Source organism: Oncorhynchus mykiss, chromosome 27 (genome assembly GCF_013265735.2).
Source record: "Oncorhynchus mykiss isolate Arlee chromosome 27, USDA_OmykA_1.1, whole genome shotgun sequence".
Lineage (NCBI taxonomy): Eukaryota > Metazoa > Chordata > Actinopteri > Salmoniformes > Salmonidae > Oncorhynchus > Oncorhynchus mykiss.
The window spans coordinates 22,412,413-22,427,457 of NC_048591.1; the positions used below are offsets into that span (position 1 = coordinate 22,412,413).

The 15,045-nt window shown below is 42.0% G+C and overlaps 1 protein-coding gene across 1 annotated transcript in view; it reads left to right on the forward strand.

The window, feature by feature from the left end:
- Positions 1–847: 847 nt before the first annotated feature.
- Positions 848–15,045, forward strand: part of LOC110507781 (serine/threonine-protein kinase TAO1) — a 32,348-nt gene continuing 18,150 nt past the window's right edge. The window contains exons 1-6 of the mRNA XM_021588014.2: positions 848–1,415; positions 6,889–7,145; positions 7,247–7,318; positions 14,557–14,658; positions 14,775–14,820; positions 14,933–15,029. Coding sequence (XP_021443689.1) covers positions 7,014–7,145; positions 7,247–7,318; positions 14,557–14,658; positions 14,775–14,820; positions 14,933–15,029 — 449 coding nt within the window. The 5' untranslated portion in view covers positions 848–1,415; positions 6,889–7,013. The remainder of the gene's footprint in view (positions 1,416–6,888; positions 7,146–7,246; positions 7,319–14,556; positions 14,659–14,774; positions 14,821–14,932; positions 15,030–15,045) is intronic.

Sequence of the window (15,045 nt, forward strand, 5' to 3'; positions counted from 1 at the left end):
CTGTAATAGATGAACAGCATTCTTACATAGGTATTCCTCTTGTCCAGATGGGTTAGGGCAGTGTGCAGTGTAACTGCAATGGCGTCGTCTGTGGACCTATTGGGGCGGTAAGGAAATTGGAGTGGGTCTAGGGTGTCAGGTAGGGTGGAGGTGATATGGTCCTTGACTAGTCTCTCAAAGCACTTCATATTAGGCCTACTAATATCACTGATACAATACATTGTCTGTTTTCCTTTTCTTTGGGTTGTCGAAATAGAATAGTAGGACTCACAATTGGTCAATCTGTAATAGCGTAGTTATGACCATCGGCATAATTTGTTAGATATTCCAAAAATGTATCTGTCTGAAACTAAATTGCACTAATTGAACCCAACTTCAGTGATGTTAATGGAAATGCCTTGCCCACCTTTGGTCTGTTTGGGTTCTCGAGAGCTATGCTATGTTGTTGTCTTAGGTCTCTTTATGTAGTGTTGTGGTGTCTCTTTTTTAATTTGATTTAACCTTTATTTAACTAGGCATGTCATTTAAGAACAAATTCTTATTTACTATGACGGCCTACCAAAAGGCAGTCTCTCTCTTTTGCCTTTTGGTAAGCCGTCATTGTAAATACGAATTTGTTAAATAAAGATGAAATAAAATAACAATTTAAAAGAGCTACATCATGCTAAGCAATGCTGGGGAAAAGTTGTAAAAACAATGTCCATAGCTTCAATAACTTGTTATGCTATATGGGCATGCCATTTTATTTTGTCCATAGTAATTAGAGAAACTATTTAGTCTGCAGACCAGTAACTGCATTGTCACCGCTCATAGGGGTTTTGGTAGCTGTTCCATGCGTTTAGGTCAGAGTATTGGGTCAGAGCAATGACTGTATAATTATGAATGGGTCAGAGGGAGTTTACAGCGATAGGGCGGAACTGGCGTTCCAGAAACAGACTGAATTGAAAGAGGACGGGAGAGAATCCCAGCATAAACACTGTGAAATATTGAACATATTCCTACTCTCATTCAAAGAAAAGGCCTCTCCAATTTTCCGACGATATCAAGGGTGCGGTCGCTTTCAGTGTAGTTGTTTTCGTGGTCCTCCTTGAGCTTCCCTCACATTTTTCCCCACCGTATTTGTCACGGAGGGAGGCGGTGGAAAGCACGGCCGCCATCTTTGGGATCTGCCTGTAGTACGGGATTCGACAATTTGGGCCCCCGTTAGTCCAAGGCAAGGGTGGAGATTTTTTGCCAACTCTACACAGCCAATCTAAATCAACAAATCGGTTGACAACTTTGAAAAACATCAGAAATCAGTGTAAGGAAAATATAATAACAGGAAAAAACACACGTCCAGTACTCTTCCTGTCCACAATTGGTTGAACCAAACGACATTCTCTGCTCGGCTCAAACCAGCCAGGCCCGTCGGAAGGGTGAGTTTAAACTGGCTAGCAGCAGCTAATGATAGCTAGCCTCACATTTTTTAACGGGTTAAAATGTGAATGATACGGTGGTAAACAGTACTTGCAACGTAGCCCTAAAATACACGTATACCTACAACACTTGTCATATCACCATGTATTGCTTGCACACCACGTAAGAAACTAAGTTGGCTTCTATGGCTAGCTAACGTTACTAGTAACATCGTTAGCTAACAGTAGTACTAGTTAGCTGCTTCACGTTTTCTTGGCTGCATCGACCGAACTACTCGAATGGGGTGTAGGTAACTAGCTACCGGTAACTTTCCAGTTTGTTGACATTAGTAAAGCAATTACATAGCTTGCTACTGAAGTTGGCAGCATTGTCTCGTAGTAATGTTAAATGTTTTGGGGAGTTCTGACAGAACTTCGAGCAATGTCCTGGCTATAGCTAGCTAGGTATGTGTTAGCTATGCCACTACTAGCATTTGCTGGGCAGCTTGCCAGTGAGCAAGCAAATGGGAGTCTAGGGACGTTTCTCAATGATGAGTTTGCCTTGAACGTCATTCGTCAATTTACAATCTTGCTACTGTACTGTCACATTAACTAGGGTACATATTAGGTGTATGTTGCATCTATTGCAAAGATCAGAAGGTAAACAATAGTGTGTTTTGTTATGTCATCTGTTTCTTTGATCCACACAAAATTGGTTTACAAATGCTGGGTGTTCCGGTCCTTGTGCAATAGGTACACATCAATAAGAACAGAAAACTACTAAATGCATTTGAATAAACCTACAAGTGCACAAGCCTGGCTATTATTATTATTTTTAAGAATGAGACAGCACTTGGCAACAGCTTGCATTCCCATCTAGCTGCTATTACCCTAGTTTAGACCCCTCTATGATTGGATTTGTTAGCTGTGACATTCATATGTCCCAATCCGTTAACGTTGGCCTAAAAGGCTACATGAATGCTGGAAAGCACATTAAATATGATGTCCTCCTTGCATATTGATTAATAATTGTTATTTCCCTGGTTCAGTTTGTGTGTGTGTGGGGGGGTTAATCAATTAAGTGGGTGCCACTTCACCATGTGAACTGAAATGAGTTGGCTATGTGTTCATACTCATTTCATTTGTTTATGGGGCTCTTACATAATCATGAAAACAAAGGGGTTGGGTCAATTCAGTTTTCAAATCAGGAAGTTAATTGAATATTGCTAATTGTTTTCTACTATGAGGATTTATCAATTCATGAATTGCATTTCAATTCACTTCAAAAACAATGTACTGGATACTCCAGAGAGACACACAAATAGGTCCCAGGGATAGGCAATAAGGATGGCCATGTTTGTATCCACAGCCTTGCATTGTGAATACATAAGATGATTGATTAGCCTATCACAGACCACATTACACTTACACAGATAATACAATAGTTTTCCCCTTTAAGAGCTCCAAAGCAACACCATTGCTAGGGTTGTATAAGCTACGATAGAATAGTCTTACTGCCTGAAACAATTCCCAGCAGGGCCTATAGCTGAGCGAACAGGAAATGCTGAGAAATGCAGTGCAGTGACAGCATGCAGAGGGAATTCCATCCCTCCAGCTTTGTTGTCCTGTCCGGTTGTATTCTTGCAGTCTCTCTCTTTCTCCCTCTCTCTCTCTGTCTCTCTCTGTGTCTGTCTGTCTGTGTGGCACGTCGAAGTGTTTCATTAAATGTATCAGTTACCATCGCTGTCACTACTCTCACATGCACCCTGCCGTTCAAAACGTCATCATCATGAGAGATAGGCTACAACAACAAGGCTCATTCATGAACAACAATGTAGTAAACAACAATGGCAATAAAGCCACAGTCCCATGCCGTTAATGAGACTTTATTTCAGGGCTGTGGCTGCATCTGTACAGCAGGGTAGTGAGTGAGTCGTCCAGTGGGACAAAGGATGTCTGCCTGCTGTGCCTGAGGGACTGGAGTCCGGCTGTGCTGTTCCTCCCAGGCCGAGAAGGAAAGGAACAGTCTTGTGACTCTGGCGTCAGAGGGAGAGTGTTGCTCAGTGTGTCTGTGTGCAGCTGATCATCTGAGCTGGCTGGGCACAGTCAACCTTCCTCAGATAACTAGTTATCTATCAACAATTACATCATGTTTAAGAGCCAGAGATAAGTTACATGTTTATTGAGGCATACAGACCGTGACATATTGTGTTACTGCCAGAAATGTTTTTGAATTTCAAAAACAAATTGGCACTGTAGCCTAGTCAATTTTCTGGTGTTGTCGAGGAGTGGCTATGTTACACAGGCAGCTATGAACCATAGGAGCAACATGTTACCACCACACTTGTTGGTCTTCCTCTGGCAATGTTGGAATAGGCCTAGTAAAAACATATATATATTTTTTTGAGGATGGAAAATACCCCCTAAATATATATTTGAATCAATTGACTGAGGAAATATCTGTCTTGACCATACAGGTCTAACAACTAGCCAGTTTTATGTTATGGATGGTATGGTGCATAGCTCATATCATCCATTCCTTAGTCACCTACTGTGTTGTAACGTTGGATTTTCTTTGTGTGAGGTTATCAGTTGCAGGGCTATTTTCTTTGTTTCCTCCTTACATCTGTCTGTCTGCATCCCTCTGTCTATCAGCCAGGACACAGCCCACTGGCTTTCTTACAGTAGTTGCTGTTTCTATGGAAACAGGAGACTGTGGTCTCTTCCTACTTCGTTTGCCGGAATGGACCGAGAGCTATAACTGGCCGCTCTCCAGAGCTCAGCCTTACGTCACTGGCCAGTGTGCCCATCCCTCGCTCCTATTATTAGGCTCTCCTGTGGCAGCCAGGGATGCTCAGAGGGCCATGATCCTACAGTAATGGGCTGGACATGGCAGGCACACTAGTTTCTTTCTCATCGTCTGCCTAAAGCAGCCCATGGCGTGCGTCATATCCGAGGGAGAGAACACTGGACTGAGCCAAAAAAGTTGAAAGCACAGCACTGGTGTTTTTTTTCCTCAAACCATTGATGACACAACTGAATTTTTACACCTGAGGAAACCTTTGAGATCGAAGACTGCACACAACTCTGCCACTCGAGGGTGTCTCCTTTAGAGGTCGACCTATTATGATTTTTCAATGCCGATACCGATCATTGGAGGAATAAAAAAGCTGATACTGATTAATCGGCCAATTTAAAAAAAAAATGTATTTGTAATAATGACAATTACAACAATACTGAATGAACACTTATTGTAACTTAATATAATAAGTTATTAGCGCTCACCCCTCTAACTAGCTAGCCATTTCACATCGGTTACACAAGCCTAATCTTGGGAGTCGATAGGCTTGAAGTCATAAACAGCTGCTGGAAAACGCACGAAAGTGGTGTTTGAATGAATGCTTATGAGCCTGCTGGTGCCTACCATCGCTCAGACAGACTGCTCTATCAAATCATAGACTTAGTTATAACATGATAACACACAGAAATACGAGCCTTAGGTCATTAATGTGGTCAAATCCGGAAACTATCATCTCGAAAACAAGACGTTTATTCTTTCAGTGAAATACGGAACCGTTCCGTCAAAATAAGTCAAAATATTCCTGTTACATTGCACAACCTTCAATGTTATGTCATAATTACGTAAAATTCTGGCAAATTAGGCGGCCCAAACTGTTGCATAGTGACACAATTTCACCTGGTTAATATTGCCTGCTAACCTGCATATCTTTTAGCTAAATATGCAGGTGTAAAAATATTTACTTCTGTGTATTTATTGATTTTAAGAAAGGCATTGATGTTTATGGTTAGGTACACATTGGAGCAACTATATGCAACGCAGGACACGCTAGATAAACTAGTAATATCATCAACCATGTGTAGTGATTATGATGGATGGATTGATTGATTGTTTTTATAATATAAGTTTAATGCTCGCTAGCAACTTACCTTGGCTTACTGCATTTGCGTAACAGGCAGTCTCCTCGTTGGACTAGTTAACTGTAAGGTTGCAAGATTGAATCCCCCGAGCTGACAAGGTAAAAATCTGTCGTTCTGCCCCTGAACAAGGCAGTTAACCCACCGTTCCTAGGCCACCATTGAAAATAAGAATGTGTTCTTAACTGACTTGCCTAGTTAAATAAAGATTAAATAAGGGTGGTAAAAAAAAAAAATAGGCCAAATTGGTGTCCAAAAATACAGATTTCCAATTGTTATGAAAACTTGAAAACGGCCCCAATTAATCGGCCATTCCAATTAATCGGTCGACCTCTAGTCTCCTTGGCACTTCCTCTCCCTCGTGCAAAAATAATAATGACATGAACCATGTTTCCATATACAGTTTTTATGCGAGTAAAGTCATACCATATATATAATTATATATTATTTTTACGACAGCTGTGATGGGAACAGGAAGTTTCGGTACAATTTTATAAATGCAGACATAATTTGTTTGTTTGACATGGTGGGATCTTTTAGTGTCTGTAAAATATATTAAGTGAGAGATGATGGTGGAAACACCGTTTAAGGGCAATATTAACCATCATATCGAAGTAATCTTGGAGTTGAGCGATGATATGATGTCGAGTCGTAGTTTTTATTAGGCTACAGATGAAAAAAAATGTATGAACTTCACAGGGTCGTGAAAGTGCACAATGATCTTGATGCTCCTTTCCAATAAGTATCGAGGGTCTGATTCTGGTGACATGAGGATCGATGCATGACTGCAGTTTGACTAATAAATATTTTTGTTCGTATCCCCAATAATCTCATGTAGACTAGCCTACCGCGCTGTATCTGCGAGCTGTTGGTTTAAACACAAGTGACAAGACCAGAGTAACAAAACTATTGGTAGAGTTGAAAATGCGATGGAAACACATTCAACTTTAGATTTTTATTCGGTAGACGAAAACATAAGCAAAAAAGTACATTTTGTGTGCACTATGTCATCACGCACTGATTTTTATCCTCAATAAGTCAGTTTGATGGAGACACCACTGGTGGGAAAATGCATATATTTTCTTTATGCCGATTTTAGAATATTCACATGAAAATCTGTCGCCAATTGGATGGAAGCCTAGCTAGAGATGGTGTTTTTTTTCCAGAATAGTGCCTCTTTAGTTATCATGGTTACATGGCCCGATGCTGACTGTGCAGGAAAAGGTTTGAAAGGAGGCTTATTCTGAGCTTAGGGCTGCCCCGTCCCCCATGTAGGCTTTTCAGCATTAGTTAATCAGTATTAAAAGTCCTATTCACTCTCTCTGTTTAGGCGGTTATTCTTCTATGTCCCGGAGAATCAATTTCACCATTCACCCCCTCTCAATATCATAACTTGATTGATTTTGGGTCCCAGTTGGTAGAGTATGTTTCAATGCCAGGGTTGTGGGTTTGATTCCCACAGGGAAAAATAATGAAAAATCTGCTAAATAACTAAAATGGGGAGGGAGTATGATATTGATGTGCTAGTTCTCGCTCTCTGTCCTCTCCATCCCCCCAGGTGTGTACACGTATGAGGCCACTGTCCTGCAGATGAACCGTCGGTGGGGGCTGTCACGTCGCTGTCGCATATCCAGATAATCCCTGGCCGCGGCGGTGGCGGCACTGGCACGTCCCCCCCTCAGCATGCCCAACACTAGTCGGGCGGGGAGCCTGAAAGACCCCGATGTTGCTGAGCTCTTCTTCAAGGAGGACCCTGAGAAACTGTTCTCAGACTTGCGAGAGATCGGACATGGCAGCTTCGGTGCAGTCTACTTTGTGAGTACTTGGACCCGCCACTCTGTGCTCAGTAACAGAGCTGGACTTACATTCAGAACTGTTTAAGATAAGGGCAGGGTGTTGACTATATTTTTCTTCAGGCACGAGATGTGCGGACCACTGAGGTGGTGGCCATCAAGAAGATGTCGTACAGTGGAAAACAATCCAACGAGGTAAGAGACTGACTGTGCATCAAATGCTGTTGGTGTTACATCAAACAGTTATAACCAGTGTTGTACGGTATACCGGTACTATGGTAATATCACTGCACCAAAACGTTATGATACCTCAATTTAGAATACCGTAGTGCTGTTTCATGTGATACTACTAGTCCAATGATATTCACTTCACTTTCAAGCGCATATCACATGTGGCAGCTGTAGTCAGCCATCCACATCCCCTACCAGCCCTGTTACCTGCTTCTCTCCGTCCGCCCTCCATGTACATCTATTCCTCCGTCAGGATTTTCAAATAGAATTTAGTCGTGATGGCGAGCGGGGATGCAGACCCAGACCCTGATTAGTCTCCTCTTGTTAGATTTGTACATTTGTTACATTGGAGCAGTGTGCTAAGCGAGCAATTTTGGCACATTATATAATTTCATCGCATGTTTTGACCAAGAGCACACAGACCAGTCTGAGTAGTCTTTGCAAGTTCACTGTCATGCAGCCTCTGAGTGTCAGAGAGGGGAATGGAGCAGCGCTTCGCCCCAGGCATGGTTGCAGCTTTACAGCAACGAATACGGCTTGTTTCTAGCCTAAACAGTTAAAAAATATCACCCATATTTCCAGTTTTTCTTTCTTTCAGGATTCACGCGCATTTTAAATGATTAAATAAACCATGTTGCGGGCTGTTAACTAATCCTTGGTTTCTAATTATTGGTTTGATAACGAACAACGTTGTTCAGTCATGTTACCTAGCTAGCTAACAACCTGGTAACTTGACTAGGTTTAAGCAAATTTGATTGGCACAGGAAGAAAGGGAAAGGGTCTGCTACTCATGAGGTGTGCTTCAAAGGTAGGATTCATATAGGCCTAGTGTAAGAATAAACTATATCAACAATCTTTCTTTCTGGTGCTCCTTAAATTCTGTTTGGTGCCTAATGCTTTAAAAGTTGGGAGCAGTGTGTTTGGGAGAGGGAGAGAGTGGTGTGTGTTTTTGTTTGGGCTCCAAGTGGCGCAGTGGTCTATGGCACTGTATCTCAGTGCTAGAGGCATCACTACAGACACCCTGGTTCGAATCCAGGCTGTATCACATACAACCGGGGGTGATTTGGAGCCCCGCACAATTGGCCCAGCGTCGTCCGGGTTTGGCTGTGTAGGCCGTCATTGTAAATAAGAATTTGTTCTTAACTGACTTGCCTAGTTAAAATAAAGGTTAAATAATACAATAAAACAATTACAAGAGTAAGGAAGAGAGAGTGTGTGTGTTTATGAGAGCGAGGGAGACTGTGACGAAGGGAGAGAGAGTGTGTGTGTGTGTTAGTGAGAGCGAGGGAGACTGTGACGAAGGGAGAGAGAGTGTGTGTGTGTGTTAGTGAGAGCGAGGGAGACTGTGACGAAGGGAGAGAGAGTGTGTGTGTGTTAGTGAGAGCGAGGGAGACTGTGAGGAAGGGATAGAGAGTGTGTGTGTGTGTCTGTGTTAACCGGTGCAGTGTTTTCCCCTTACTGACACAATAACAAGCAGATCATTATGCAGTGTTTTCCCCTTACTGACACAGTGACATGCAGATCATTATGCAGTGTTTTCCCCTTACTGACACAGTGACAATCAGATCATTATGCAGGGTTTCCCCGTACTTACACAGTGACAAGCAGATCATTATGCAGGGTTTCCCCGTACTTACACAGTGACATGCAGATCATTATGCAGTGTTTTCCCCTTACTTACACAGTGACAAGCAGATCATTATGCAGTGTTTTCCCCTTACTGACACAGTGACAAGCAGATCATTATGCAGTGTTTTCCCCTTACTGACACAGTGACATGCAGATCATTATGCAGTGTTTTCCCCTTACTGACACAGTGACAAGCAGATCATTATGCAGTGTTTCCCCCTTACTGACACAATAACAAGCAGATCATTATGCAGTGTTTCCCCCTTACTGACACAGTGACAAGCAGATCATTATGCAGTGTTTCCCCCTTACTGACACAATAACAAGCAGATCATTATGCAGTGTTTTCCCCTTACTGACACAGTGACATGCAGATCATTATGCAGTGTTTTCCCCTTACTTACACAGTGACAAGCAGATCATTATGCAGTGTTTCCCCCTTACTGACACAGTGACATGCAGATCATTATGCAGTGTTTCCCCCTTACTTACACAGTGACAAGCAGATCATTATGCAGTGTTTTCCCCTTACTGACACAGTGACAAGCAGATCATTATGCAGTGTTTTCCCCTTACTGACACAGTGACATGCAGATCATTATGCAGTGTTTCCCCCTTACTGACACAGTGACATGCAGATCATTATGCAGTGTTTCCCCCTCACTTACACAGTGACAATCAGATCATTATGCAGGGTTTCCCCCTTACTGACACAATAACAAGCAGATCATTATGCAGTGTTTCCCCTTACTGACACAGTGACATGCAGATCATTATGCAGTGTTTCCCCCTTACTTACACAGTGACATGCAGATCATTATGCAGTGTTTCCCCCTCACTTACACAGTGACAATCAGATCATTATGCAGGGTTTCCCCTTACTGACACAGTGACAAGCAGATCATTATGCAGTGTTTCCCCTTACTTACACAGTGACAAGCAGATCATTATGCAGGGTTTCCCCCTTACTTACACAGTGACAAGCAGATCATTATGCAGGGTTTCCCCTTACTGACACAGTGACAAGCAGGTCATTATGCAGTGTTTCCCCGTACTTACACAGTGACAAGCAGATCATTATGCAGGGTTTCCCCCTTACTTACACAGTGACAAGCAGATTATTATGCAGTGTTTTCCCCTTACTGACACAGTGACAAGCAGATCATTATGCAGTGTTTTCCCCTTACTGACACAGTGACATGCAGATCATTATGCAGTGTTTTCCCCTTACTGACACAGTGACATGCAGATCATTATGCAGTGTTTCCCCCTTACTTACACAGTGACAAGCAGATCATTATGCAGGGTTTCCCCTTACTGACACAATAACAAGCAGATCATTATGCAGTGTTTTCCCCTTACTGACACAGTGACATGCAGATCATTATGCAGGGTTTCCCCCTTACTTACACAGTGACAAGCAGATCATTATGCAGGGTTTCCCCTTACTGACACAGTGACAAGCAGATCATTATGCAGTGTTTCCCCGTACTTACACAGTGACAAGCAGATCATTATGCAGGGTTTCCCCCTTACTTACACAGTGACAAGCAGATCATTATGCAGGGTTTCCCCTTACTGACACAATAACAAGCAGATCATTATGCAGTGTTTTCCCCTTACTGACACAGTGACATGCAGATCATTATGCAGTGTTTCCCCCTTACTTACACAGTGACAAGCAGATCATTATGCAGTGTTTTCCCCTTACTGACACAGTGACAAGCAGATCATTATGCAGTGTTTTCCCCTTACTGACACAGTGACATGCAGATCATTATGCAGTGTTTTCCCCTTACTGACACAGTGACAAGCAGATCATTATGCAGTGTTTTCCCCTTACTGACACAGTGACAAGCAGATCATTATGCAGTGTTTTCCCCTTACTGACACAGTGGCATGCAGATCATTATGCAGTGTTTCCCCCTCACTTACACAGTGACAATCAGATCATTATGCAGGGTTTCCCCTTACTGACACAGTGACAAGCAGATCATTATGCAGTGTTTCCCCTTACTTACACAGTGACAAGCAGATCATTATGCAGGGTTTCCCCCTTACTTACACAGTGACAAGCAGATCATTATGCAGGGTTTCCCCTTACTGACACAGTGACAAGCAGGTCATTATGCAGTGTTTCCCCGTACTTACACAGTGACAAGCAGATCATTATGCAGGGTTTCCCCCTTACTTACACAGTGACAAGCAGATTATTATGCAGTGTTTTCCCCTTACTGACACAGTGACAAGCAGATCATTATGCAGTGTTTTCCCCTTACTGACACAGTGACATGCAGATCATTATGCAGTGTTTCCCCCTTACTTACACAGTGACAAGCAGATCATTATGCAGGGTTTCCCCTTACTGACACAGTGACAAGCAGATCATTATGCAGTGTTTCCCCGTACTTACACAGTGACAAGCAGATCATTATGCAGGGTTTCCCCCTTACTTACACAGTGACAAGCAGATCATTATGCAGGGTTTCCCCTTACTGACACAATAACAAGCAGATCATTATGCAGTGTTTTCCCCTTACTGACACAGTGACATGCAGATCATTATGCAGTGTTTCCCCCTTACTTACACAGTGACAAGCAGATCATTATGCAGTGTTTTCCCCTTACTGACACAATGACATGCATATCATTATGCAGTGTTTTCCCCTTACTGACACAATGACATGCAGATCATTATGCAGGTTTTCCCCTTACTGACACAGTGACATGCAGATCATTATGCAGTGTTTTCCCCTTACTGACACAGTGGCATGCAGATCATTATGCAGTGTTTTCCCATTACTGACACAATAACAAGCAGATCATTATGCAGTGTTTTCCCCTTACTGACACAGTGACATGCAGATCATTATGCAGTGTTTTCCCCTTACTGACACAATAACAAGCAGATCATTATGCAGTGTTTTCCCCTTACTGACACAGTGACATGCAGATCATTATGCAGTGTTTCCCCCTTACTTACACAGTGACAAGCAGATCATTATGCAGGGTTTCCCCTTACTGACACAGTGACAAGCAGATCATTATGCAGTGTTTCCCCGTACTTACAGTGACAAGCAGATCATTATGCAGGGTTTCCCCCTTACTTACACAGTGACAAGCAGATCATTATGCAGGGTTTCCCCTTACTGACACAATAACAAGCAGATCATTATGCAGTGTTTTCCCCTTACTGACACAGTGACATGCAGATCATTATGCAGTGTTTCCCCCTTACTTACACAGTGACAAGCAGATCATTATGCAGTGTTTTCCCCTTACTGACACAATGACATGCATATCATTATGCAGTGTTTTCCCCTTACTGACACAATGACATGCAGATCATTATGCAGGTTTTCCCCTTACTGACACAGTGACATGCAGATCATTATGCAGTGTTTTCCCCTTACTGACACAGTGGCATGCAGATCATTATGCAGTGTTTTCCCATTACTGACACAATAACAAGCAGATCATTATGCAGTGTTTTCCCCTTACTGACACAGTGACATGCAGATCATTATGCAGTGTTTTCCCCTTACTGACACAATAACAAGCAGATCATTATGCAGTGTTTTCCCCTTACTTACTCAATGACATGCAGATCATTATGCAGTGTTTTCCCCTTACTGACACAGTGACATGCAGATCATTATGCAGTGTTTTCCCCTTACTGACACAGTGACAAGCAGATCATTATGCAGTGTTTTCCCCTTACTGACACAGTGGCATGCAGATCATTATGCAGTGTTTTCCCCTTACTGACACAGTGACATGCAGATCATTATGCAGTGTTTTCCCCTTACTGACACAGTGACATGCAGATCATTATGCAGTGTTTTCCCCTTACTGACACAGTGACATGCAGATCATTATGCAGTGTTTTCCCCTTACTGACACAGTGACATGCAGATCATTATGCAGTGTTTTCTCCTTACTGACACAATGACATGCAGATCATTATGCAGTGTTTTCCCCTTACTGACACAATGACATGCAGATCATTATGCAGTGTTTTCCCCTTACTGACACAATAACAAGCAGATCATTATGCAGTGTTTTCCCCTTACTGACACAGTGACATGCAGATCATTATGCAGTGTTTTCCCCTTACTGACACAGTGACATGCAGATCATTATGCAGTGTTTTCCCCTTACTGACACAGTGACATGCAGATCATTATGCAGTGTTTTCCCCTTACTGACACAGTTACATGCAGATCATTATGCATTTGTATTCCTTCTTCCAGACAAATCACAGGTAGGCCTTTGCAAATATGAGCAAATCAGCCAGTCTATGCAGTATTCTATTATACACTGAAAGTGTGACATTAAATTCAATATGTGTTGTATTGAGTAGAAGTGTGCATTTCAGTGAAAACGTGAACAAGGGGCTGGGGTACAGGGGGAAACGGGATGCTAGGCCACAGATTTTTTTCTCCACATGGTATCGTCACAACACTAGTTATAACACAACAGATTCAGCCAAAAATGTCACACTTGTTATCAGTTACCAGGTTAAGCTTACTTTGTTACAGCACCTTTCATAATTCTAGTTTTGTTAGTTAGCATCTCTCACTTACTTGCAAATAGCATTATTTTTTCAAAAAAATACACAGTGAGCTCAAAAATATGTAAATCAGATAATTGTGTGACAATGTAGGCATGGAGTACAAACAATATGATCTATTAATCCCATGACATTTGATTTAATCAGTGGTGTGATGACACAACGTGTTCTCCAGGAAACGGTTGACTCGTTTTAAAGGTTACCCAACTTCAATGAGTTGAGACAGTGTAGGGCTGTTACAGATGTTTTGTTTGTTGTCTCAATATTGGTTTACAGTGAAAAGGCTCAATAGCATCTAATCTAACAAGGCCTATTCCTTCAAGATACTTTCCTCATTGAGTTTGGAGCTTTAGGCCTGTAGTTTCTCTTCAAGGGGATTTGTTGTGTTTCTCAGCAGTTAAAGCATCTAGCTTATTTGCTTAAAGTAGTGGAATTGCAAATCAATGGCCTGTTCCCTGAAGCGCAGTCTAAAAACAGTTGATAATCAGATTTGAATCTGGCAAAATGACTGGATTGGGTAATTCATTAACCCAAAGAAGTAGAGTGGAACTCAAAGGGAAGTAACTAAAGTTCCATGTAGAACACATAGTTCCAGCCTGCATCTCTGTCCTTATTGTTTAAAGGGGCAATCTGCAGTTGCTAGATCCATTTTTGGACTTATAAATGAATGATATACCTATTGATTCTTGAAGAATATAACTTTTATAAATACTTCATGAGCTTAGTTTAACTGTCGTACCCCATCAGAACCCCAAATATAACCTTGTTTTACTCCAGTATTTGTAAGCATCGTAATTGTAAACAAACTGTATAGCGTCAAAACATTCTTAAAACTATAAATGTGATATCTTGGATGGTCAGTACATTTCTCCAGGTGCATCCCTCAGCTTTTTACCAAAACAAGAGGATGGGTGAATGCTAATTGCTTCAACTGCAGATTGGCCCTTTTAGAGCTTGTTACGCAAGCATGATGTAATCGTTCCACTGTTTTACCTTACAGAAATGGCAAGACATAATCAAGGAGGTGAAGTTTCTGCAGAGAATACAGCACCCAAACAGCATAGAGTATAAGGGATGCTATCTGCGAGAGCACACTGCCTGGGTAAGAGTGTTATCTGAATGGAAAATATAAACAATAGGTCAAAATGCTATGGTGAATACTCCGAAACAGGTACATTAGTTAACCCTGTATAACACTCTCTCTTTCTGTCTCTGTAGCTGGTGATGGAATACTGTCTAGGCTCTGCCTCTGATGTCCTGGAAGGTAAGATGGGAGTTTTTATGACACAGTGATGATTTATAAGATGAGTTCTTCTTTGTGGTTTTCGCCATGATTTGCAGCACTCTCATCCCCTCTATCTCTACATCTTCTGTAGTTCACAAGAAACCTCTACAAGAAATGGAAATAGCAGCGATTACCCACGGTGCTCTACAGGGGTTGGCTTACCTTCATTCCCACAACATGATTCACCGGTGAGTAGTGCTAGTA